This window comes from Sphaeramia orbicularis, chromosome 18 (genome assembly GCF_902148855.1).
Source record: "Sphaeramia orbicularis chromosome 18, fSphaOr1.1, whole genome shotgun sequence".
NCBI classification, from domain to species: Eukaryota; Metazoa; Chordata; class Actinopteri; order Kurtiformes; family Apogonidae; genus Sphaeramia; species Sphaeramia orbicularis.
The window spans coordinates 47,281,394-47,305,133 of record NC_043974.1 but is presented as its reverse complement, the minus strand read 5'-3'; the positions used below and the strand labels follow the sequence as shown (position 1 = coordinate 47,305,133).

At 43.4% G+C, this 23,740-nt stretch overlaps 2 protein-coding genes across 2 annotated transcripts; both read right to left on the bottom strand.

The window, feature by feature from the left end:
- Nucleotides 1-477: 477 nt before the first annotated feature.
- LOC115438234 (uncharacterized) lies at nt 478-3,813 on the bottom strand. The gene is made up of 5 exons (XM_030161676.1): nt 3,711-3,813; nt 3,361-3,618; nt 2,728-2,970; nt 2,050-2,190; nt 478-1,148 (listed from the first exon to the last, which is right to left on the bottom strand). The coding sequence occupies exons 2-5, from the start codon at nt 3,470-3,472 to the stop codon at nt 958-960; spliced, it is 687 nt and encodes a 228-aa protein (XP_030017536.1). The 5' UTR covers nt 3,473-3,618; nt 3,711-3,813; the 3' UTR covers nt 478-957.
- Nucleotides 3,814-7,698: 3,885 nt separating this feature from the next.
- On the bottom strand, nt 7,699-23,468 carry LOC115438378 (uncharacterized). The gene is made up of 9 exons (XM_030161955.1): nt 23,333-23,468; nt 11,108-11,152; nt 10,749-11,015; nt 10,117-10,218; nt 9,415-9,579; nt 9,174-9,248; nt 9,037-9,093; nt 8,071-8,136; nt 7,699-7,984 (listed from the first exon to the last, which is right to left on the bottom strand). Exons 1-9 carry the CDS (start codon nt 23,466-23,468, stop codon nt 7,929-7,931), a joined length of 969 nt encoding a protein of 322 aa, XP_030017815.1. The 3' UTR covers nt 7,699-7,928.
- Nucleotides 23,469-23,740: the final 272 nt, after the last annotated feature.

Below are 23,740 nucleotides of genomic sequence, written 5' to 3'. Positions count from 1 at the left end.
TGTCAGTCTTTTAGCCCCTCCCACCTCTATCCTCCTGTTAGTCTTTTAGCCCCTCCCACCTCTATCCTCCTGATAGTATTTTAGCCCCTCCCACCTCTATCCTCCTGTCAGTCTTTTAGCCCCTCCCACCTCTATCCTCCTGTCAGTCTTTTAGCCCCTCCCACCTCTATCCTCCTGTCAGTCTTTTAGCCCCTCCCACCTCTATCCTCCTGTCAGTCTTCTAGCCCCTCCCACCTCATCATGGAGATGCTCTGGTGTTTTGAATGACAGCTGAACTGAACTCATAAAACAAACAGAAGAAACGACTGCTGTCTCCACCAACGTCTACAAACGTGTTCGAACTCCACAACTGGAACGAACCAGAACATTCATATGAACCCATCGTTGGTCAGAAGCTTTAGGACTGAGGCTTTAGTCCACCCAGATGGAAAAACTGAAAACTACAACTATATGAAAAGTAAATAAATGAGTCCGGTTTAATATTTAAAACATGACCAACAGTTCAAACCAGATTAAAAATATGAAAGAGTTTAGGAAACATTTATTTACAAACTAATTCTGTTCAGTTTGGAAATCACATTATTTATTGTTTTTCAGTTTCTGTTTCAAATGAAAAGTGTAAAATTAGAAATAAAAATATTTTTCTATCAAAGACAATAAGGAGTATAATTCTATTTGGAATCCAACTGATTCTATGGGATGTTTAATGAACGTATTCAATAATAAATGTTACTGATGAAACCGGTGGACTTGGGTTGGAATCAAATCAACACATTTTCGTGGTTTTGGTTCATGTTTCAGATTCAATTTTACTTTAAAAAGTCCATTTAAAGTCGTAGATGAAACAAAGATTTAAGTTTTAGTCGTTTGGACGCAATGACCAGACTTTTATTCATTATCGATGGAATCTGATGGATTCGGTCGCTGCGGTAACGGTGTCCAAGTCGACTCATCTCTTCAGAAGTTGTGTTCAATGGCGACGCCTGCAGCCACGTCGTCATACTCTTCGTCTCCGACGCGCCGCTGCCTCATCTCCGTGGCGACGCGCCGCTGCCTGGTCTCCATGGCGATGCCTGCAGCCACGTTTTCGTACTCTTTGTCTGCGCCGCGCCGCTGCCTGGTCTCCATGGCGACGGCTGCTCTTCCTCCTGTGGGCGGAGTTAAACACAGCTCAGGTCCAGGTGTTCTCCACCAGTGCTTGAACATGTGGTACCGCTGACGGCCACTAGGCGTCCACACTGAGTCCATGAGGAACATCAGCCGGTGTCCAGAATGAACCCAGAACAAGCCTCACCTCTGATGGGAGTCAGACCCGCGGAACCTGAAGGATCCGGATCGACGTGTTTGAATCCTAGGTTTAAGCCTAAGCCTGGGATTGGGTTCACACTAAAACTGAGCTGAACTCCAACCAGAACATCCCATCAGAACCAAACCTGGGACTGTGTCCACCAGGCATTAGACCAGACCAACATCCACAGGAGGAAACAGGACTGGGACCGACTAAACGCTGGGACTGGACAGACCAGAACAGACCAGAACAGACCACAACAGACCACAACAGACCTGAACAGAGAACAGACCAGAACAGACCAGACCAGAACAGAGAACAGACCACAACAGACCAGAACAGACCAGACCACAACAGACCACAACAGACCACAACAGACCTGAACAGAGAACAGACCAGAACAGAGAACAGACCACAACAGACCAGAACAGACCAGACCAGAACAGAGAACAGACCAGGACAGAGAACAGACCAGACCAGACCAGACCAGAGAATAGACCAGAACAGACCACAACAGAGAACAGACCAGAACAGACCACAACAGACCACAACAGAGAACAGACCAGAACAGACCACAACAGACCAAGACAGACCAGAACAGAGAACAGACCAGAACAGAGAACAGACCACAACAGACCAGAACAGACCAGGACACACCAGAACACAGAACAGACCAGAACAGACCAGGACAGACCAGGACAGACCAGAACAGAGAACATATGAGACCAGAGAACATACAAGAATCTAGAACATAGGAGAACCTGTGTTCCTTTTACGGTAGATCGACACCATCAGGACAGTGGAGACGCAGTACGGACTCATGACCAGCAGGCGGAGGAACAGGAACATGGCGGACACTGAAGAACCAGGATCTGGAGAACTAGGATCAGTGGTAGTGGAAACTGTAGGAGACAACAGAACATTATCTTCAGTCTCAGTTCATTTGTCGTTGTCGTAGAAGTTTGGTTCCATGGATCAGGTCCAGATGAAGAACAAAGTCTGTGGAAACAAACCCTGAACCCAACAGGAAGTCCAACATTTACACTCATTCAGAACAGACAGAAGACAGTCTACAAATGGACTGATGTGGACACATGGACCGGTGTTCCACAAGGATCTATACTGGGACCACTTTGGTTTGACTTTCTATGTTCATGATGGAGATGAATTCAATTCAACTGAATCCTGGATCAGAAACCAAACCGCTGGAAGTGCTGTCAAATCTGAAAGCAACTTTACAGATGGAACATGTGACCAAAGATTTGAAGATCCCTGTTCCATCTATTGGTTTGATCTGTGTTTATAGAAACATACGATGGAGACGTTTGATTGTGGTGAAAATGTTGAACTGCAGTACTATGAGTGTCCACCAGGGGACCTACATCTGTTCTGTCTGGAATGTGTACTTTATGAACAGGAAGTGATGTCACAGTCCTCACCTTTGACCCTCAGGCTGCTCTGTGGAGATTCACCAAAATCTGGATCATAACAGGAGTACTGGTCTGCATCAGACAGGTGGTCTACAGAGATGGTCCACTCTTCTACTGGGACAGATGTGACTTTCCGACCGTTTTTTAATAATTTTGGTTCCACTGTTGAACCACCTCTGACTCTACAGCGCAGAGTGAAAACACTTCCTGTCTCCACAGGAAGTGCAGGGATGTCCAAGATTACACCAACATCTGTTAAATCCAAGCAGAGTTGGACAAATGAGAGCAGAGACACAAATAAAGACAAAGGACACACACATGAAGTGGACTCCAACAGTGGTTCTGATCTAAGGTCATAAGGGGGACTTCAACATTGAACTGTGTCCACATCTAAAACTAGATGAATATGGGATGTCCTCATCTACAGCTAATATGGGTGTGACTCCGCCCACTGTCCTCACACCAACTCTACAGAGAGCTGATTGGTGGTCAGACTGAGCTGTGGTCCACGTCCACTGTCTGGAACAGAAGCTGCTACCCAGAAGGCCACACTGGAAACCTCCAGTTAAAGCTGGAGTTCCCTCAGGAACCAGCAATCCTGTTAGAGACACACTTCAACCAATCACAGCTCAGTTTATTCACCTGTTACAGTGATGGACACCTGCTCACTCTGCTGTCCTGAACTGGTCTCACACCAGTAAACTCCAATGGACACTGGCACGAGATATGAGAGGACACAGGATGACCCGACCATCTGTCCAAACTCTGCACATGTCTGAGTGTTTCCGTCCGTCTGTCTCCTCTTCACTGTCCATCCATCTGTCTGAACATCTGCACAACTCACAGACAAACTGTCTCCTTTGAAGAACTGCTGATAGCTTGGACGGACGTCCACAGAGACTGGACAGAGTCAACACATTCAACAGGTTAAAGACACATGGACCAAATGTCCAACTGTTATTGAGTCTGATTGGTTGAATTCATCATCTCACCTGAAGAAACAGTCAGTCCAGACAGCAGCAGGACACAGACACCTGAAGAGGACAGAGGACACAGGTCAGAGGTCAGAGGACACAGGTCAGAGGTCAGAGGACACAGGTCAGAGGTCACAGGTCAGAGGACACAGGTCAGAGGTCAGAGGACACAGGACAGAGGACACAGGTCAGAGGACAGAGGACAGAGGACACAGGTCAGAGGTCAGAGGTCAGATGCTTGTTCAACAGTTGTGTGTCTGTCATTGATGTGTCCAGTTGGACATTGTCCAGAGGTGGACAAACCTCAGACCACAGACAGTCACATCATGGACTGGACGACATCAGGTTCATGTGTTGGAGCTCCGCCTCCTGGAACAGGAAGTCAAACATCTGCACTAGTTTGACTATTCAGACGGGTCTTCTCCTGGTCTGAGCTTCCACATGTTCTACTGGGTCTGGGAGAACATTCACAGAACCCTGAGGAACCCTGAGTTGGTTCTAAAGTCCTCAAACCCGTCTTGGTCTTCCTCCGTTCGTCTCCGACCAAAGACAACGCTGTGGTTTTGACGTTAGCGGCTGAAACTTCCTGTGGTCGAACACTGACAGTTGAAATCTGAGTGTGAGGCCTCGGTTCAACTTCCTGTTCCCTCGTTCTTCAGTCTGTTTGTAAAGCATCAGTGAGTCCGACCACCCAAACAGACCAGTGGATCTGAGGTGGACCCACGTGGACCCACACGGTCCAGGACCAGTTTAGACCACATCATTCAACAGCTGATGTGACGTTCAAAGGTCAAACAGCAGCAGAATCACATCGTACGCTGACGATCAACTCCTTTATACAAGAAGGATGAGTTTAAAGACAAGACAGAGGACAGGACTGGAAGATGAACGAATGAATGAATGAATGAACGAATGAATGAATGAACGTATGACTGTCTGAACTCACCCAACAGAACAGATGGGTTCTTCATGTTGTTCTGATGCTGATCGTCGTCTTTCTGAACACAGTTCCTCTTTCTTAGTTTTATACAGTCATTGAATGAGGAACTGCATCTTCACCCATTGGTTCCTGAATATGGAGCTAGGGTTAAAAGTTCAAACCTAGAGGGGCGGAGCTGCTTCAGTCTGTTTGTAAAGCATCGGTGAGTCCAACCACCCAAACAGACCAGTGGATCTGAGGTGGACCCACACGGTCCAGGACCAGTTTAGCCCACATCATTCAACAGCTGACGTGACGTTCAAAGGTCAAACATCATCACAATCACATCGTACACTGACGATCAACTCCTTTATACAAGAAGGATGAGTTTAAAGACAAGACAGAGGACAGGACTGGAAGATGGACGAACAAATGAATGAATGAATAAATGAACAAATGAACGAATGAATGTATGACTGACTGGCTGAACTCACCCAACAGAACAGATGGGTTCTTCATGGGTTCCTCACTTCATAAGACGGACGGAAGAAACGACTGCTGCCTCCACCAACGTCTACAAGGTTCAAGGTTCAAGGTTACTTTATTTGTACCTGTGGGTAGATTTGTTTTGCAGTCGAGCTGATTGCGTTGGCATTACAGCAAGACATATATTGAACATGTCAGGTAGGTATTTGATCGAGCTTCCAGACAGGACAAAAAGACAAAAGTGCTCAGAGTTCCACCGTTCATCAGTATAGCAGCATGGATAAGGAAAAGAATAAAAGAAATACACAAGATCAAATAAATAAAAACAGGATGCAATAAAACACAATAAAACCCAGAGAAGATAAAAACAGTCTGGGATAAAACCAGGATAAGAACATAAGATTTTAAAATTTGAAGTCACAATAAAAATAAATAGAGCAAAGAAATAGAATAAATAACTAAACTAAGAAAATAAAGTGCAATGTCACTATTTCTTCTTGAGTTCAGTGACGGCGACAGGAACAAAAGGCTTTTTATAAACGCTGTGTCCTGCACCTGGGACTAAAAACCTCCGTCCAGAGGAAAGGAGCTGAACTTCACCTGGTAAAGGATGGGAGTCATTATTAAGAACTGATGAAGCCATCCTCTGGACCTGTTTAGTGGACAGGGAGGCGGGACAAGACTGGGACTGGCCAGTCAGGCGACTGGACCATCTGACTATTTGATTCAGTGAGTTTCTCTGAAACTGAGGTGTGACGGAACCACGGCCCCGGAATAAAAGAGAAAACAGACTCAATAAAGGAACGATAAAACAAAGTTCAAATGGTCTACGAATGTCTATGAACTCCACAACTGGAAGGAACCGGGACATTCATACGAACCCATCGTTCATCAGAAGCTTTGGGACTGAGGTTTTAGTCTACCCATATGGAAAAACTGAGAACTACAACTATAAATAAAGAGAAAAAAAACAGGAATAATGACAATAAATGAGTAAAGTTTAATATTTAAATAATGACCAACAGATAAAACCAGATTAAAAATATGAGTTTATGAAACATTTATTTACAAACTAATTCTGTTCAGTCTGGAAATCACATTATTTATAAAAAAGAAAAAAACCTTGTTTTTCAGTTTCTGTTCCAGATGAAAAGTCTAAAATTAGAAATAAAAACATATTTTCGTGTCGAAGTCAACTCATCTCTTCAGAAGTCGTGTTCAATGGCGACGCCTGCAGCCACGTCGTCGTACTCTTCGTCTCTGATGCGCCGGTGCCTGGTCTCCACGGCGCCGCGCCGCTGCCTGGTCTCCATGGCGACAGCTGCTCTTCATCCTGTGGGCGGAGTTAAACACAGCTCAGGCCCAGGTGTTCAGGTGTTCAGGCCCAGGTGGTTTTTTCAGTTCAGTACGGGAAGAAAGAAAACCCCTCAAAATGTCTTTGATGCATTTATGAATTTTTGAACATTTTCCCCCCAATTTTTGGAGACAACAGAACATAGAAAAACAGGAATAATATAATTCTGCTGCTATAAATCAAACAGAAAATAAAATATTACTGAATGTATTTTAAACTTCAGTATTGCACTTTTCACTGAAAGGGAGTTTTGAACAAACAACAAAAATCTAATCACATTTCTGTCAGTTCACATTCTGTATTGAAATAACAAAAAAATTCCATATGAAGTGCAACATTAAGAAGAGGACAAACTGCTATTCTGTTAAAACAAACTGAAGAGCAACATTGACAAATAAATTAACCTAATTATTAATTTTAGGACAGCCAACAAAGTGTTTATGCCACTTTGTGTACTTTTGTGTGTGTGTGCAGGCTGCGATTTCTCAAAGATACGGGGGGGGGGGTTATACGTGGGGGTTTGGTCCATAACTAATGTAACTAACGCTGGTGTGAAACTAAAGTGACACTTTACATCCTTTCAACTTCTTTCCAAGTTCCAAATCCCAGGTTCTATTCATCTATTATACAGTGTGTGTGAGAGGGAGAGAGAGAGAGAGAGACAGAGCAGGTGTAAGTGTTTTAGAACTACCGTAGTTCACAGGGGCCAAACAACATTCGTCTTATCATCTCTTTCCCCGTTGTTGTCCTTCACCTGTACCCGTAGTAATCCCAAACAGGACTGGACTGATGGTGGAGGGTCTTCAGTCTCTTCCCTTCAGGTTGACATCATATTTGTTGGTTTTTCTAACTTTATGGCAGCAGCTATTTCATATTTCGGGTCACTGTGTGCTACGTCTATATGTCTGTGTGGAACTTACGCAGATTTAAAGTTCCGCATCCAACGACGTCTTTCGTTTCTTTTTTTTTCCTCAACATACTGTGCTGTTTTGGTACAGCTGTGTACCGAACCGAACAGGTGTGTACCGAAACGGTTTGGTTCAGCAATTTAAAAAAAAAGTCATAAAATGATGTTGATTAAATCTTCAATTTCTCATAAGAATCAAAGGTTTTGCTATCTTTCCAGATCTTTTGACCTAAATAATGACTTTACATGAAGACGTGGATAAAAGCAGCTGGATGAGTCGAAGAGTCCGACAGTTTGGAAACGATGGTAAAAGTCATACACAAAAGGTCGGGACAGGAAACAGGATTCAGTCCAGTTTAATTTAATACATGACATCACCACCAGAGGGCAGTGTGGAGCGAAGAAACAAAACATCTGTTAAATACAAGGGAACAAAAGTGAACATCTACAGCTCTGCACCAATAAAACAGATAGATCCACCCATCAGCTGATCTACATTTACTGGTTAAGAAAGAAAACACGTGGATGCTGGCATCTGCGTTGCCGTAGTAACCTGCCGTGTGTTCCTGGTCATGTGTTTCTTGGTCTGACCGATGAATAAACCACGTCAGGATCAGGCGACTGAGCTGCAAAAAACACAAAAAGACTTTGACAAAAAAAACTAAATGCCACAAAACCAGGTATAAGATGTAGAAGACGTTGTCACGGTTACCATGGTTCCGTCCAGATGACCTCTGATCTTTGATGACAACGTGACTGTAGGTGACGTCCTCAGCTCCTGAAACAGGTCAAAATCATTCACCTGATACTAAACCACTTCCATCCACGGCTTCATGCTAATGGTGCTGTGGCTACATACCAACATACATACCATGGCTTCATGCTCACGGTGCCACAGCTGCATACCAACATACATATCAACATACATACCACAGCTTTACGCTAATGGTGCCGCAGCTAAATACCAACATACATACCATAGCTTCATGCTAATGCTATACTTGGGGTATTGTCCTATTGTGGTGATATGTCCTACCATCTACTGTGGCCCCACCCCTTTGATTTGAAAAAAGGAAAAAAAGTGGGATCAACATCTGACCTTTTTTCCGGGATCTGTGTAAAAGTGTCTAATGTTTGTGGACACGTAAGGTTTTAGGTAAAGTTACCGACTGGTTCCACCTGGACTCAGACCAGGAACATCTGCAAACACATCCATGGTTTCCATCATCACCAACAACTGTTAGAGCAGACGGATTTGATAGAACTGATGATGTTCCTTTGCATCATCAGCAGGTTGGAGCGACGTGAAGACCCACCAGAGGACGAGTGGTGCCATATTATTCCTACAGAAGTCGCAGATACCATTACACCTTCAACACAAGGATTTGTTCGTCTTTCTACGAGCGACCAAACGCACTGAGAGCCAGTTGTGTTGGAACCACTCCCCTACACTTTCTAATCCATCACCCAGAGGATTCTCCGCCTCCCTGACGTCGGTACCAGACACAGCAGCTACTGGACTTTACATTCAACAGCATTTATGTTCCTCGTGGTCAGCACTGGGACCAGTTGAGTCATATCAGGTCCAGTTCCTTATGGGGCCGGTCTGTGATGTCAGTGGATGGGTGGTCGGTCGGTCGGTTAGTTGGTTTGTGTATGTATTTATTTGTTTGTTTACCTTCAGTGTTTGTTTTGATTCCAGCGTACACTGTCTCAGCCTCTCCATGATGTTTATCTGTCAAACAAACACATCACCATGGTAACGGGTCACATGGGTCTAAGTGAACCTGGTTCAGGTGCAGGTGCGTCTCCTACCTCTCCTATTGGCTGCCTGAGCGATGGTGACGTCAGCATAGGTGACATCTGCAGGAGGGGAGGAGCCACTGTCGCCTGAGACACAAGAAGAGGAGGAGTCACATCAGAACCACACTGTGAACCAGGACCGGGACCAGAACACTGGACCAGGACCAGAACACTGGACCCTTAAAACTAACCTGAACCAAAACCTCTGGGACATTTATGAAACATTTCACATCTAGATGAGACAGTTCATCACCTTTGTGTTTCTTCCACAGCAGCAGAAGCAGAACCAGAATCAGAACCAGGACAACCAGTGAGACCACAGCTATGATGACTGGGGTGGTGGAACCAGAGGAAGAATCTGGATCTGGGGAGGAACCTGGATCAGAGGATGAAGTTGTGTGATCATTGGTAGCGGAAACTGTAGGAGACAACAGAACATCATCTTCAGTCTCAGTTCATTTGTCGTTGTCGTAGAAGTTTGGTTCCATGGATCAGGTCCAGATGAAGAACAAAATCTGTGGAAACAAACCCTGAACCCAACAGGAAGTCCAACATTTACACTCATTCAGAACAGACAGAAGACAGTCTACAAATGGACTGATGTGGACACATGGACCGGTGTTCCACAAGGATCTATACTGGGACCACTTTGGTTTGACTTTCTATGTTCATGATGGAGATGAATTCAATTCAACTGAATCCTGGATCAGAAACCAAACCGCTGGAAGTGCTGTCAAATCTGAAAGCAACTTTACAGATGGAACATGTGACCAAAGATTTGAAGATCCCTGTTCTATCTATTGGTTTGATCTGTGTTTATAGAAACATACGATGGAGACGTTTGATTGTGGTGAAAATGTTGAACTGCAGTACTATGAGTGTCCACCAGGGGACCTACATCTGTTCTGTCTGGAATGTGTACTTTATGAACAGGAAGTGATGTCACAGTCCTCACCTTTGACCCTCAGGCTGCTCTGTGCAGATTCACCAACCAGTGGAACATAACAGGAGTACTGGTCTGCATCAGACAGGTGGTCTACAGAGATGGTCCACTCTTCTACTGGGACAGATGTGACTTTCCGACCGTTTTTTAATAACTCTGCTTCACTGTTGAACCACCTCTGCCTCTACAGCGCAGAGTGACATCACTTCCTGTCTCCACAGGAAGTGCAGGGATGTCCAAGATTACATCATCACCTGTTAAATCCAAGCAGAGTTGGACAAATGAGAGCAGAGACACAAATAAAGACAAAGGACACACACATGAAGTGGACTCCAACAGTGGTTCTGATCTAAGGTCATAAGGGGGACTTCAACATTGAACTGTGTCCACATCTAAAACTAGATGAATATGGGATGTCCTCATCTACAGCTAATATGGGTGTGACTCCGCCCACTGTCCTCACACCAACTCTACAGAGAGCTGATTGGTGGTCAGACTGAGCTGTGGTCCACGTCCACTGTCTGGAACAGAAGCTGCTACCCAGAAGGCCACACTGGAAACCTCCAGTTAAAGCTGGAGTTCCCTCAGGAACCAGCAATCCTGTTAGAGACACACTTCAACCAATCACAGCTCAGTTTATTCACCTGTTACAGTGATGGACACCTGCTCACTCTGCTGTCCTGAACTGGTCTCACACCAGTAAACTCCACTGGAATCTGCCACAACATGTGAGACGCAGGATGAACCAACTATCTCTCCAAAGGTCCTCTCACTGTTCCCACATGTCTGGGTTTTTCCATTCTTCAGTCTCCTCTTCACTGTCCATCCATCTGTCTGAACATCTGCACAACTCACAGACAAACTGTCTCCTCTGAAGAACTGCTGAAGGTTTGGACGGACGTCCACAGAGACTGGACAGAGTCAACACATTCAACAGGTTAAAGACACATGGACCAAATGTCCAACTGTTATTGAGTCTGATTGGTTGAATTCATCATCTCACCTGAAGAAACATTCTCCAGATCCAGACACAGCACGACACAGACACCTGAAGAGGACAGAGGACACAGGTCAGAGGTCAGAGGACACCAGGTCAGAGGATCAGAGGGACACCAGGGCAGAGGTCAGAGTATGACAGAGGACGAGACACAGTCACAGGTCAGAGGACAGACAGTGTAACAGAGTCAGAGTTCAGAACAGAGGTAACCCACCGGAGGGGCACAACGTGTCCATGACCCCAGTGTTGTGTTTGTCCTCTGTTGTCCACAGTGGAGCGTCTTCCTTCACTAATGGACCAGTTAAACCAGACTAAACAGACCAGTTAAACCAGACTAAACAGACAAGTTAAACCGGACTAAACAGACCAGTTTAACTGGACTAAACAGACCAGTTAAACCTGACTAAACAGACTAGTTAAACCAGACTAAACAGACCAGTTAAGCCAGACTAAACAGACCAGTTAAACCAGACTAAACAGACCAGTTAAACCAGACTAAACAGACTAGTTAAACCAGATTAAACAGACCAGATTAACCAGTCTAAACAGACCAGTTAAATCGGACTAAACAGACCAGTTAAACCAGACTAAACAGACCAGTTAAACCAGACTAAACAGACAAGTTAAACCGGACTAAACAGACCAGTTTAACTGGACTAAACAGACCAGTTAAACCTGACTAAACAGACTAGTTAAACCAGACTAAACAGACCAGTTAAGCCAGACTAAACAGACCAGTTAAACCAGACTAAACAGACCAGTTAAACCGGACTAAACAGACCAGTTAAACCGGACTAAACAGACCAGTTAAACCGGACTAAGCAGACCAGTTAAACCAGACTAAACAGACCAGTTAAACCGGACTAAACACACCAGTATAACCAGACTAAACAGACCAGTTAAACCGGACTAAACAGACCAGTTAAACCGAACTAAACAGACCAGTTAAACCAGACTAAACAGACCAGTTAAACCGGACTAAACAGACCAGTTAAACCGGACTAAACAGACCCGTTTAACTGGACTAAACAGACTAGTTAAACCAGACTAAACAGACAAGTTAAACCGGCCTAAACAGACCAGTTAAGCCAGACTAAACAGACCAGTTAAACCGGACTAAACAGACCAGTTAAACCAGACTAAACAGACCAGTTAAACCAGACTAAACAGACCAGTTAAACCAGACTAAACAGACCAGTTAAACCAGACTAAACAGACAGTTAACCCAGACTAAACAGACCAGTTAAACCAGATTAAACAGACCAGATTAACCAGTCTAAACAGACCAGTTAAATCGGACTAAACAGACCAGTTAAACCAGACTAAACAGACCAGTTAAACCAGACTAAACAGACAAGTTAAACCGGACTAAACAGACCAGTTTAACTGGACTAAACAGACCAGTTAAACCTGACTAAACAGACTAGTTAAACCAGACTAAACAGACCAGTTAAGCCAGACTAAACAGACCAGTTAAACCAGACTAAACAGACCAGTTAAACCGGACTAAACAGACCAGTTAAGCCAGACTAAACAGACTAGTTAAACCAGACTAAACAGACATGTTAAACCGGACTAAACAGACCAGTTAAACCGGACTAAACAGACCAGTTAAACCGGGCTAAACAGACCAGTTAAACCGGACTAAACAGACCAGTTAAACCGGACTAAACAGACCAGTTAAACCAGACTAAACAGACCAGTTAAACCAGACTAAACAGACCAGTTAAACCGGACTAAACAGACCAGTTAAACCGGACTAAACAGACCAGTTAAACCGGACTAAACAGACCAGTTAAACCGAACTAAACAGACCAGTTAAACCAGACTAAACAGACCAGTTAAACCGGACTAAACAGACCAGTTAAACCGGACTAAACAGACCCGTTTAACTGGACTAAACAGACCAGTTAAACCTGACTAAACAGACTAGTTAAACCAGACTAAACAGACTAGTTAAACCGGCCTAAACAGACCAGTTAAGCCAGACTAACAGACCAGTTAAACCGGACTAAACAGACCAGTTAAACCAGACTAAACAGACCAGTTAAACCAGACTAAACAGACCAGTTAAACCAGACTAAACAGACCAGTTAACCCAGACTAAACAGACCAGTTAAACCAGACTAAACAGACAGTTAACCCAGACTAAACAGACCAGTTAAATCAGACTAAACAGACCAGTTAAATCAGACTAAACAGACCAGTTAAACCAGACTAAACAGACAGTTAAACCAGACTAAACAGACCAGTTAAACCAGACTAAACAGACCAGTTAAACCAGACTAAACAGACCAGTTAAACCAGACTAAACAGACAGTTAAACCAGACTAAACAGACCAGTTAAACCAGACTAAACAGACCAGTTAAACCAGACTAAACAGACCAGTTAACCCAGACTAAACAGACCAGTTAACCCAGACTAAACAGACCAGTTAAATCAGACTAAACAGACCAGTTAAATCAGACTAAACAGACCAGTTAACCAGACTAAACAGACCAGTTAAACCAGACTAAACAGACCAGTTAAACCAGACTAAACAGACCAGTTAAATCAGACTAAACAGACCAGTTAAACCAGACTAAACAGACAGTTAAACCAGACTAAACAGACCAGTTAAACCAGACTAAACAGACCAGTTAAACCAGACTAAACAGACCAGTTAACCCAGACTAAACAGACCAGTTAAACCAGACTAAACAGACAGTTAACCAGACTAAACAGACCAGTTAAATCAGACTAAACAGACCAGTTAAATCAGACTAAACAGACCAGTTAAACCAGACTAAACAGACCAGTTAAACCAGACTAAACAGACCAGTTAAACCAGACTAAACAGACAGTTAAACCGGACTAAACAGACCAGTTAAATCAGACTAAACAGACCAGTTAAACCAGACTAAACAGACCAGTTAAACCAGACTAAACAGACCAGTTAAATCAGACTAAACAGACCAGTTAAATCAGACTAAACAGACCAGTTAAACCAGACTAAACAGACAGTTAAACCAGACTAAACAGACCAGTTAAACCAGACTAAACAGACCAGTTAGACCAGACTAAACAGACCTTTGTTTGATTGACAGCTGTCATTCCACTCCACACAGAAGGTTCCGTTGAACAGTTCTGAAGGACAGATGAACTTTTTGGATCCAAATGTTCAAACTGATTCTAATGGAACCAATCAACACTAATAATGTTTGACTTCTAATCAATACAGATCAATCGTCGGTCTAATCAGCTGTTTGTGTTGTCGTCTGGCGCCATGGAAACGCCTTTAAGGTCAGCTCCAGTCCACACATCAGACCCAGGATCCAACTGCTCCTGTCCATCTGAACGTTGACCTTTGACCTCATCCTGTTCAAGTGGACCTGATCAGGAACCCGTGGGTCCGATCAGTGATCGATCGGGCCGGTGTTTGATCGTTGGACTCACCGAGACGATGGAACACACACCCAGTCTTCATGTCGTCTGAACAGAAACCCACACAAACTTCTGCTTTTCTTTATTTCTCCACTTTCTGAGCTGCTTCCTGTTTTGTTTTTTTTCTTTTCTTTTTTTTTTTTTTTTTTGCTTTTACCATGATAACTGGGTCAGTGTGAAGTTCAGAGGTCACATGGACCGATGTGAGTCATCAGGTCTATATAGACCAGGGGTCTCAAACTCATTTTCTTTCAGGGGCCACATTCAGCCCGATTTGATCTGAAGTGGGGCCGGACCAGTAAAATGATAACATAATAACCAATAAATAATGACAACTCCAAATTGTTGTCTTTGTTTTAATGCAAAAAAAAACAACAAAAAAACAATTAAATTATGAAAATATTTACTTTTATAAACTATCCAAACAAAAAAGATATGAATAACCTGAAAAAACAGAAATTCCTTAAGAAAAATAAGTGTAATTTTAACAATATTCTGCCTCAACGCATCATTTTTACATTATGGATGCATTATGCATTATGGATCAGATCTACAAAGACACTAAACACTGAGTAACAGGCAGAAAATAGTTAAAATTGTGCTTAATTTTGCTTAGACATTTCAGGTTGTTCATATTTGTTCAGGTTATTCATGTTTTATTGTTAAAGGATAGTTTGTAAATGCAAATATTTTCATAATTTAATGTCATTTTTTGCACTAAAACAAAGACAAAAATTTGAAGTTGTCATTATTTATAGGCATAATGTAAGATTTTTTTTTTTCATATCAAACCGAGAAGAAAATATGGAGTCATTATTTTTTGTAGGTTATTACGCTGTTATTATTTTACTTGAGATCATATTGGTCTGTATGTGGAACCTGAACTAAAATTAATTCCACAGCCTTGACTGGAATTTTTGCACTTAGTAAATTCATCCCAGGGGCCGGATTGGAACCTCTGGGGGGCCGCATTTGGCCCCCGGGCCGCATGTTTGAGACCCCTGATATAGACAAAGGAAACCCATTCCAATATGAGCAGTACCACATGGGTTTGGAATTATGACACAACTGTGACTGGGCCCAGTTTAATAAAATTCAACACAAAATAAAACAACTCCACTCAAAAACCTCAGATATTCTTTAAGAATAATTCAATTAATCAGAAAAATCTCACAGAAGTACAAGAAAATAAAACATGGATATTTTCTGTTCGTATTATATAAATATGAGGAAAAACTCATAAAATTCAGATACTGTGAGATTAAACTCAGACAATTTTATGGTAATAAATAATATTAATATCATCATCCATCCAACTGTTCATGTGTCCATCATCCATCCATCCATCCATCCCCTCATCCAGAACCCAGTCCAAGGCCTCGTCCATAACTCAGTCCCGGCCCTGGACCAGACCCCAGACACTGATCCAGGCCCCAGTCCTTTCCCCAGACCATAGTCCCAACCAGAGATCCCAGTCCAGCTAGCGTTCGTCTGGACTGCGGCCTTTATTCTGCTTTTACCCCAAAAGTAGGTGATAATCAAATGTTCAATGTAACATCAGGTAAACTACAGAATCTAAAAGCACCTGAGACATCACAAACTCCTCTGAAAACACAACAATAACCACTGTATGTAAATATACAGATAAATGCACCACTGAGCAAACACAATCTGAATGTCCATAACTGTCTGTGTTTTCCATTCACATGTACTGACCAGTAAAACACCAAACAAACCCCAGTCTGTCTCATCTGGTCACTGCAGCGTCGTCCACAGTCAAACACTTCTGCTCACTTTATAAATAATACAGTACACATATATAAACTGCAGTAATGAACTTAAGTATTACCTGGTGTAGAAGTGCTTCTTCCAGCTTCGTACCTTCTCCAAACTCAGATCCATGGTGTCCTTCATGGTGTCAGCTTCAGTTGATCATCTGTGCGTTTGTGTCTTTATGCTCAGATTATTTCATCAGTCTGGTCACATGTGTGAACAGGAAGGACTTGACCTGGTTTGGAATCTGTCCAGAACTGAGCTGTGAGGTCTCTGACCTGCTCTAACAGGACCGCCCACATCACACCCACTCTGAAATCTGTGCATTGGTGTCCTGTTCTGTATGGTTTTCATTTTTAAATCTGTGCATTGGTGTCCTGTTCTGTATGGTTTTCATTTTTGCATACATTACTGCTCTAATCCAGATCTACAGCTGGGCTCTCAGCCTGAGGTAAGGGTATAATAGGTTTGGATTTTTCATTAGAGTTTAGTTTTATTTAGTTTGGACTTTTTTTCTCTAATTCAGTTAGTTTGAATTAGTTTTTAGAGCAGGTTTGCTAGTTTTCTAATAGTTTTCATTATTTTCTAAATGCTTAGTTACCTCCTCCAGGAGGTATTGTGATCACTTTGTGTGTTTGTTTGTTTGTTTTCATCTTCAGTGTAAAACTCTTCCACCCATCTTTCCCAAATCTTCCCCACAGATAGGCCTAGGCCCTGGGACCAACCCAGTCCATTTTGGTCCCAGTAGGACAAAGTTCAAGGTCACAGCAAGGTCACAACATCTACAGTTTTCCATCTGTCATCACTGAGACATTTTCCAAAATTCATCCAAAATTCCAATCGACTCTGATTCTCCTCCAGTTGGATCCACCTGTAGCTTAGAACAATCTCTTGTATCAGGAGCTAAATTGTCCACATCCACTGTGGAATGTGGACTCTGTGGACATTTACACTGAACACTGAAAATCCCATTTCCCACACATTTAAAATTAGAACTCAACTAATATTGATGTGAATTGAATCTAATTGGACAGACACATGACTGGGACCAGATTCAACTGTTTCTGTGTATGGAACAACCTGGAAACTGTTGGATTTAAACAGAAAGAGTCGATCTACACATGGTGTTTGGCGGAGGTTTGTGATCTCTGAACACTTGTTTCAGTTTAGTTTAAGTATTAATTTTAATTTAGTCGTCTCTTTTCTCTTCTTCTCTGTGGTTGTATTCAAATCAATCCCAGACAGGACTCTGCTGCTTTAGTCTCCATGTTTCCAGGTAGAGTGGGGACCAGAAGACGACTGGAAACCACAAGTGAACACAAGTGACGGACCCTTAAATATCACATGGTGCCAGCAGCTAAAAATGCTCATGGAAATAAATCAATTTCACATCAAGGCTAATGACGTTTATTTTGTCTTCTGTTTATATAATTACACTTTTCTTTTTTCTTTTGTTCAGACAAAGTATAGTTTTTAGATGTTTCCTGCTTGACAGTTTGGACTGTGACTCCAGTCTTCCTCAGAGGCGTCATCCAACGTGTAGCTGACGTGTCATTTATCAGCTGGTGTACACCCCCTCGTCCCGGTTGATGGTGCCGTTCGCAGTTGGCTGGAAAGGCTCTGATTGGTCCGTCGAGCCAACCAGCTGATAAATGACGCGTCAGCAGCACATCAGGTGACGCTTCTGAGGAAGACTGGAGTCACAGTCGAAACTGTCAAGTAGGTAACATCTAAAAACTATACCTTGTGTGAATAAAAGAAAAACAAAAAGAAAAGTACAATTTCACATCAATCCAACATTGACAAAGACAAAAACGAAGGGAATTTTATCCGTAATTTTTATCCGTTTTAGTTAGTTTTGTAAACACACAATACAGTTTCAGTTATCATTTTTTTCTTTTAATTATACTTTTTATTTATTTTAGTTAAAAAAAAGTTTTTACAATTGTAGTTTTCGTCATTTCGATAGTTTTCGTTAACGATAATAACCTTGGCCTGAGGTCCTCTGGGCAGAACCTGCTGATGCCCCGCCCCCCACCCTCGACCTGTTTCCTTTCACCAGGTGACAGATCTGTTAAAGCTGTGGCACTGCGTTTATGGAACCACCTCCGTCTGTCCCTCTGGTCCATGGACTCTGTAGAGAATTTAAACAACATCTTAACATACTATTGTTTAAGCAACAGGATGACTTGTCCTGTAAATTATTGTATGATGTAACTATATGATGTAACTGTATGTTGTATTTCCTGTTGCCAGGACTCTATTAGAAAAGAGGTTCTTCATGGTGCAGGTCTGCTCTGTGTTCCAAAACTCAGAACTAAACATGGAGAATCAGCGTTCAGTTTCTATGTTCCGTATATCTGGAACAAACTACCAGAAAATATCAGGTCTGATATCTGAGAGTCTGAGTTCTTTTAAGTCCAGGTTAAAGAAGACTCACCTGTTCACTGCTGCCTTTGACTAAAAGGATTTTATCTTTTTAAATTTTAGATTCCCCTTCAAAACTCTGCACTGCAACTCTTATTTTAATATATGTGTGTTTTTATATTTTTGGGGTTTATGTGTTGTTTTCTTACTCGCTATTTTTAATCACCTTTTTAAACGTGTTTCTTTTTCCCTTGTCGTTGTATTTCACTGTCCTGTGTGAAGCACCTTGAAGTGCCTCGTTGTTGAAATGTGCGAAACAAATAAAACTGCCTTGCCTTAATCTCAATAGGAAAAAAAACAAACAGGCATTTTAAAACCAAAACTGACTCAAGGCTGCTACAAACTGACTGCACTTAATGTATTTACTGCATTCTAACTGTATTCTAAACTGTATTTTAATTGTATTTTAAACTGTATTCTAACTGTATTTTAAACTGCATTTTAATTGTATTTTAAACTGTATTCTAACTGTTTTCTAAATGTATTTTAAACTACTCTATTTTAAATTGTGCTTTAATTGTATTTTAAACTGTGCTTTAATTGTATTTTAAATTGTATTTAAACTGTATTCTAACTGTATTTGACATTGTATTTTAATTGTATCATAAACTGTATTTTAAACTATTTTTAAACTGTATTTTAAATGTATTTTAAACTGTTTTTTAAACTGTATTTTAAATGTATTTTAATTGTATTTGGAACTGTATTTTAAACTGTATTCTAACTGTATTTTAAACTGTATTTTACTTGAATTTTAATTGTATTATAAACTGTATTCTAATTGTATTTTAAACTGTATTCAAAACTGTATTTTAACTGTATTCTCACTGTATCTTAACGGTATTCTAACTGTATTTTAAACTGCATTTTAATTTTATTTGTATTTTACTTGTATTTTAATTGTCTTGGACTGTAAATCACTTTGTTACCCCCTGTCTGTGTAAAGTGCTCTATAAATAAAACTTACTTCTTAAATTACTGCTAAACATTTACACACTTCCACAAATTACCTTGTTTATATCTCCACTAAAGACACTTATCACTAAAATCCAAGTGAAAACAGCTCATTCAATATGTGCTTTTATCCATTTAAACACCTTCTGACTCATTAAACCAAACCTGTTTACATTTCTATTGTCCACTTCCGCTAATTAGCCGTTAGCATCAGATCCACTAGCCTAGCATGACAGAGTACAGCTAAAAACACACCTACTTCCACATATTACTACAACACATCTTTACACATTTCCGGTTCTACACCAGGACTCATTATGCCTCATTTTTGTGGTACATGTTTGTGGTTTTGTGGAATATGAACCCACCTGTGTGTAGAAAAAAAAAAAAAAAAAAAAAAAAAACAGAGGCAGTAAAGTTAAGCTAGCGTCCGGCTCCACGGCAGCCATGATGGTCCTCTGAGAGGGATATGCGCATGCGCCACCTGGTGACCGCTTTGAGTAGGGCAGCAACAGGTAAAGAACAGTGACGTCACTATTTAACCCAGTGTGTTTCAACCTGGGAGTGGCCTGGAATTTCTAGTAATTAATAAAAATGAAAATTAATTAAAAAAATAAAATAAAAAACTAATAAAAAGAGTTGACAGAGACAAACACAAATATAAAAGAGCAGACAAACTGAAACAGAGGACCTGACTAAAGGTGGACCCGACTAAAGGTGAACCTGACTAAAGGAGGACCCGACTAAAGGAGGACCCGACTAAAGGTGGACCAGACTAAAGGTGGACCCGACTAAAGGAGGACCCGACTAAAGGTGGACCCGACTAAAGGAGGACCCGACTAAAGGTGGATCCGACTAAAGGTGGACCCGACTAAAGGAGGACCCGACTAAAGGTGGACCCGACTAAAGGAGGACCCGACTAAGGGTGGACCCGACTAAAGGAGGGACCCGACTAAAGGAGGACCCGACTAAAGGAGGACCCGACTAAGGGTGGACCCGACTAAGGGTGGACCCGACTAAAGGTAGACCCGACTAAAGGTGGACCCGACTAAAGGAGGACCCGACTAAGGGTGGACCCGACTAAGGGTGGACCCGACTAAAGGTAGACCCGACTAAAGGTGGACCAGACTAAAGGTGGACCCGACTAAAGGTGAACCTGACTAAAGGAGGACCCGACTAAAGGAGGACCCGACTAAAGGTGGACCAGACTAAAGGTGGACCCGACTAAAGGAGGACCCGACTAAAGGTGGACCCGACTAAAGGAGGACCCGACTAAAGGTGGATCCGACTAAAGGTGGACCCGACTAAAGGAGGACCCGACTAAAGGTGGACCCGACTAAAGGAGGACCCGACTAAGGGTGGACCCGACTAAAGGAGGACCCGACTAAAGGAGGACCCGACTAAAGGAGGACCCGACTAAGGGTGGACCCGACTAAGGGTGGACCCGACTAAAGGTAGACCCGACTAAAGGTGGACCCGACTAAAGGAGGACCCGACTAAAGGTGGACCTGAGTAAAGGAGGACCAGACTAAAGGTGGACCCGACTAAAGGTGGACCCGACTAAAGGTGGACCAGACTAAAGGTGGACCCGACTAAAGGTGGACCCGACTAAAGGTGGACCAGACTAAAGGTGGACCCGACTAAAGGAGGACCCGACTAAAGGTGGACCAGACTAAAGGTGGATCCGACTAAAGGTGGACCCGACTAAAGGAGGACCCGACTAAAGGTGGACCCGACTAAAGGAGGACCCGACTAAAGGTGGACCCGACTAAGGGTGGACCCGACTAAAGGAGGACCCGACTAAAGGTGGACCCGACTAAAGGAGGACCCGACTAAGGGTGGACCCGACTAAAGGTGGACCCGACTAAAGGTGGACCCGACTAAAGGAGGACCCGACTAAGGGTGGACCCGACTAAAGGTGGACCCGACTAAAGGTGGACCCGACTAAAGGAGGACCCGACTAAAGGTGGACCCGAGTAAAGGAGGACCAGACTAAAGGTGGACCTGACTAAAGGTGGACCCGAGTAAAGGAGGACCAGACTGAAGGTGGACCTGACTGAAGGAGGACCTGGCAAAAGGTGGACCTGACTAAAGGTGGACCTGACTAAAGGAGGACCCGACTAAAGGTGGACCTGAGTAAAGGAGGACCAGACTAAAGGTGGACCCGACTAAAGGAGGACCCGACTAAAGGAGGAGATGACTAAAGGAGGACCTGAGTAAAGGTGGACCTGAGTAAAGGAGGACCAGACTAAAGATGGACCTGACTAAAGGTGGACCTGAGTAAAGGAGGACCAGACTAAAGGTGGACCTGAGTAAAGGAGGACCAGACTAAAGGTGGACCCGACTAAAGGAGGACCCGACTAAAGGAGGAGCTGACTAAAGGTGGACCTGACTAAAGGAGGACCTGACTAAAGGAGGACCTGACTAAAGGTGGACCCGACTAAAGGTGGACCTGACTAAAGGAGGACCTGACTAAAGGTGGACCTGACTAAAGGTGGACCTGACTAAAGGAGGACCTGACTAAAGGTGGACCTGACTAAAGGTGGACCTGACTAAAGGTGGACCCGACTAAAGGAGGACCTGACTAAAGGAGGACCCGACTAAAGGAGGAGATGACTAAAGGAGGACCTGAGTAAAGGAGGACCAGACTAAAGATGGACCTGACTAAAGGTGGACCTGACTAAAGGTGGACCTGACTAAAGGTGGACCCGACTAAAGGAGGACCCGACTAAAGGAGGAGATGACTAAAGGAGGACCTGAGTAAAGGAGGACCAGACTAAAGATGGACCCGACTAAAGGAGGACCTGACTAAAGGAGGACCAGACTAAAGGTGGACCTGAGTAAAGGAGGACCCGACTAAAGGAGGAGCTGACTAAAGGTGGACCTGACTAAAGGAGGACCTGACTAAAGGAGGACCTGACTAAAGGTGGACCCGACTAAAGGTGGACCTGACTAAAGGAGGAGCTGACTAAAGGTGGACCTGACTAAAGGTGGACCTGACTAAAGGTGGACCTGACTAAAGGTGGACCTTGTGCTTAGTGGTGTGTAAAAACAGAATAGTCCTCATGTGGTCCGGTACTGCAGGGCCCTTTAAACCTCCAGGAGGACTTCCCCTGGACTACCACCTACAGACAGAGTGGTTGTGGATCTACCTTGCCCCTTTGAGTTTCCTCAGCTGGGTGAGGCAGATGAAAGTGGGCGGAGCTACGGCGGACGACACCAGTGAGTTCAGTTGGAGCCAGTACCCCCCACCCGTCTGTGCCAGTCTGCTTTAACTATGGGACAGCCTTCCACATGAGGTCCAGTCACATGATGAGGATGGGAGGGGCTTTGGACACAGGCAGTTAATGGACCGTTTTACAGCGAACATATGGACTCGTTCACCAGTTCCAGTTCAGAGCCTGGAGGTGTATGACTGATGTGAGCCGGCTGGAGCTGGAACACTGGTTTTACCTCTGAGCTGCACGCACTGTTGTTGGTAACATGTCAACTCATCTACTGGTTTGATCGGTGTTTATAGAAACATATGATGGAGACGTTTGATTGTGGTGAAAATGTTGAACTGCAGTACTATGAGTGTCCACCAGGGGACCTACATCTGTTCTGTCTGGAATGTGTACTTTATGAACAGGAAGTGATGTCACAGTCCTCACCTTTGACCCTCAGGCTGCTCTGTGGAGATGCAAAACAGCTCTGGCTCAGGGTCGGTACCGGTGGCGCCACGACCAAGTCCTGCAGAAGCTGGCAGAAGTCCTCGAGGCACGCAGGCTGGAAGTGGCCAAACACCATCCTTCAACATCTCAGAAGTTGATACATTTTGTTCCACAAGGAGCAGGGGCTCAGAACATCACCCAGAGAGAGAGAAGATCACTATTTACACCTGGAGGGGATTGGAACCTAAGAGTTGTGATTCCAGGTTATGGCAGAGTGGACATCGATCAGCAGCTCAAGGTCCCAACAGAGATAATCACAACCTCTCTGAGACCAGATGTCCTCCTGTGGTCCCCCTCAGCCTGAGCAGTGATCATGGCAGAGCTCACTGTCCCTTGGGAGGGAGGAAT

Bases quoted from the DNA above. Each gene is read 5' to 3' on its own strand.
- LOC115438378 (XM_030161955.1), bottom strand. From the start codon at position 23,468: ATGGTGTTTGGCCACTTCCAGCCTGCGTGCCTCGAGGACTTCTGCCAG. The intron at 9,249-9,414 runs GTGATGAACTGT...CTTGTGTCTCAG, and splicing joins GCTGTGGAAGAAACACAAAG to GCGACAGTGGCTCCTCCCCT. The intron at 9,094-9,173 runs GTAGGAGACGCA...TTTGTTTGACAG, and splicing joins TCAGGCAGCCAATAGGAGAG to ATAAACATCATGGAGAGGCT.
- LOC115438234 (XM_030161676.1), bottom strand. From the start codon at position 3,472: ATGGTCGGGTCATCCTGTGTCCTCTCATATCTCGTGCCAGTGTCCATT. The intron at 2,971-3,360 runs GTGAATAAACTG...TGGATTTAACAG, and splicing joins GGTGTCCATCACTGTAACAG to ATGTTGGTGTAATCTTGGAC. The intron at 2,191-2,727 runs GTGAGGACTGTG...TGTCTCCTACAG, and splicing joins GAGCAGCCTGAGGGTCAAAG to TTTCCACTACCACTGATCCT.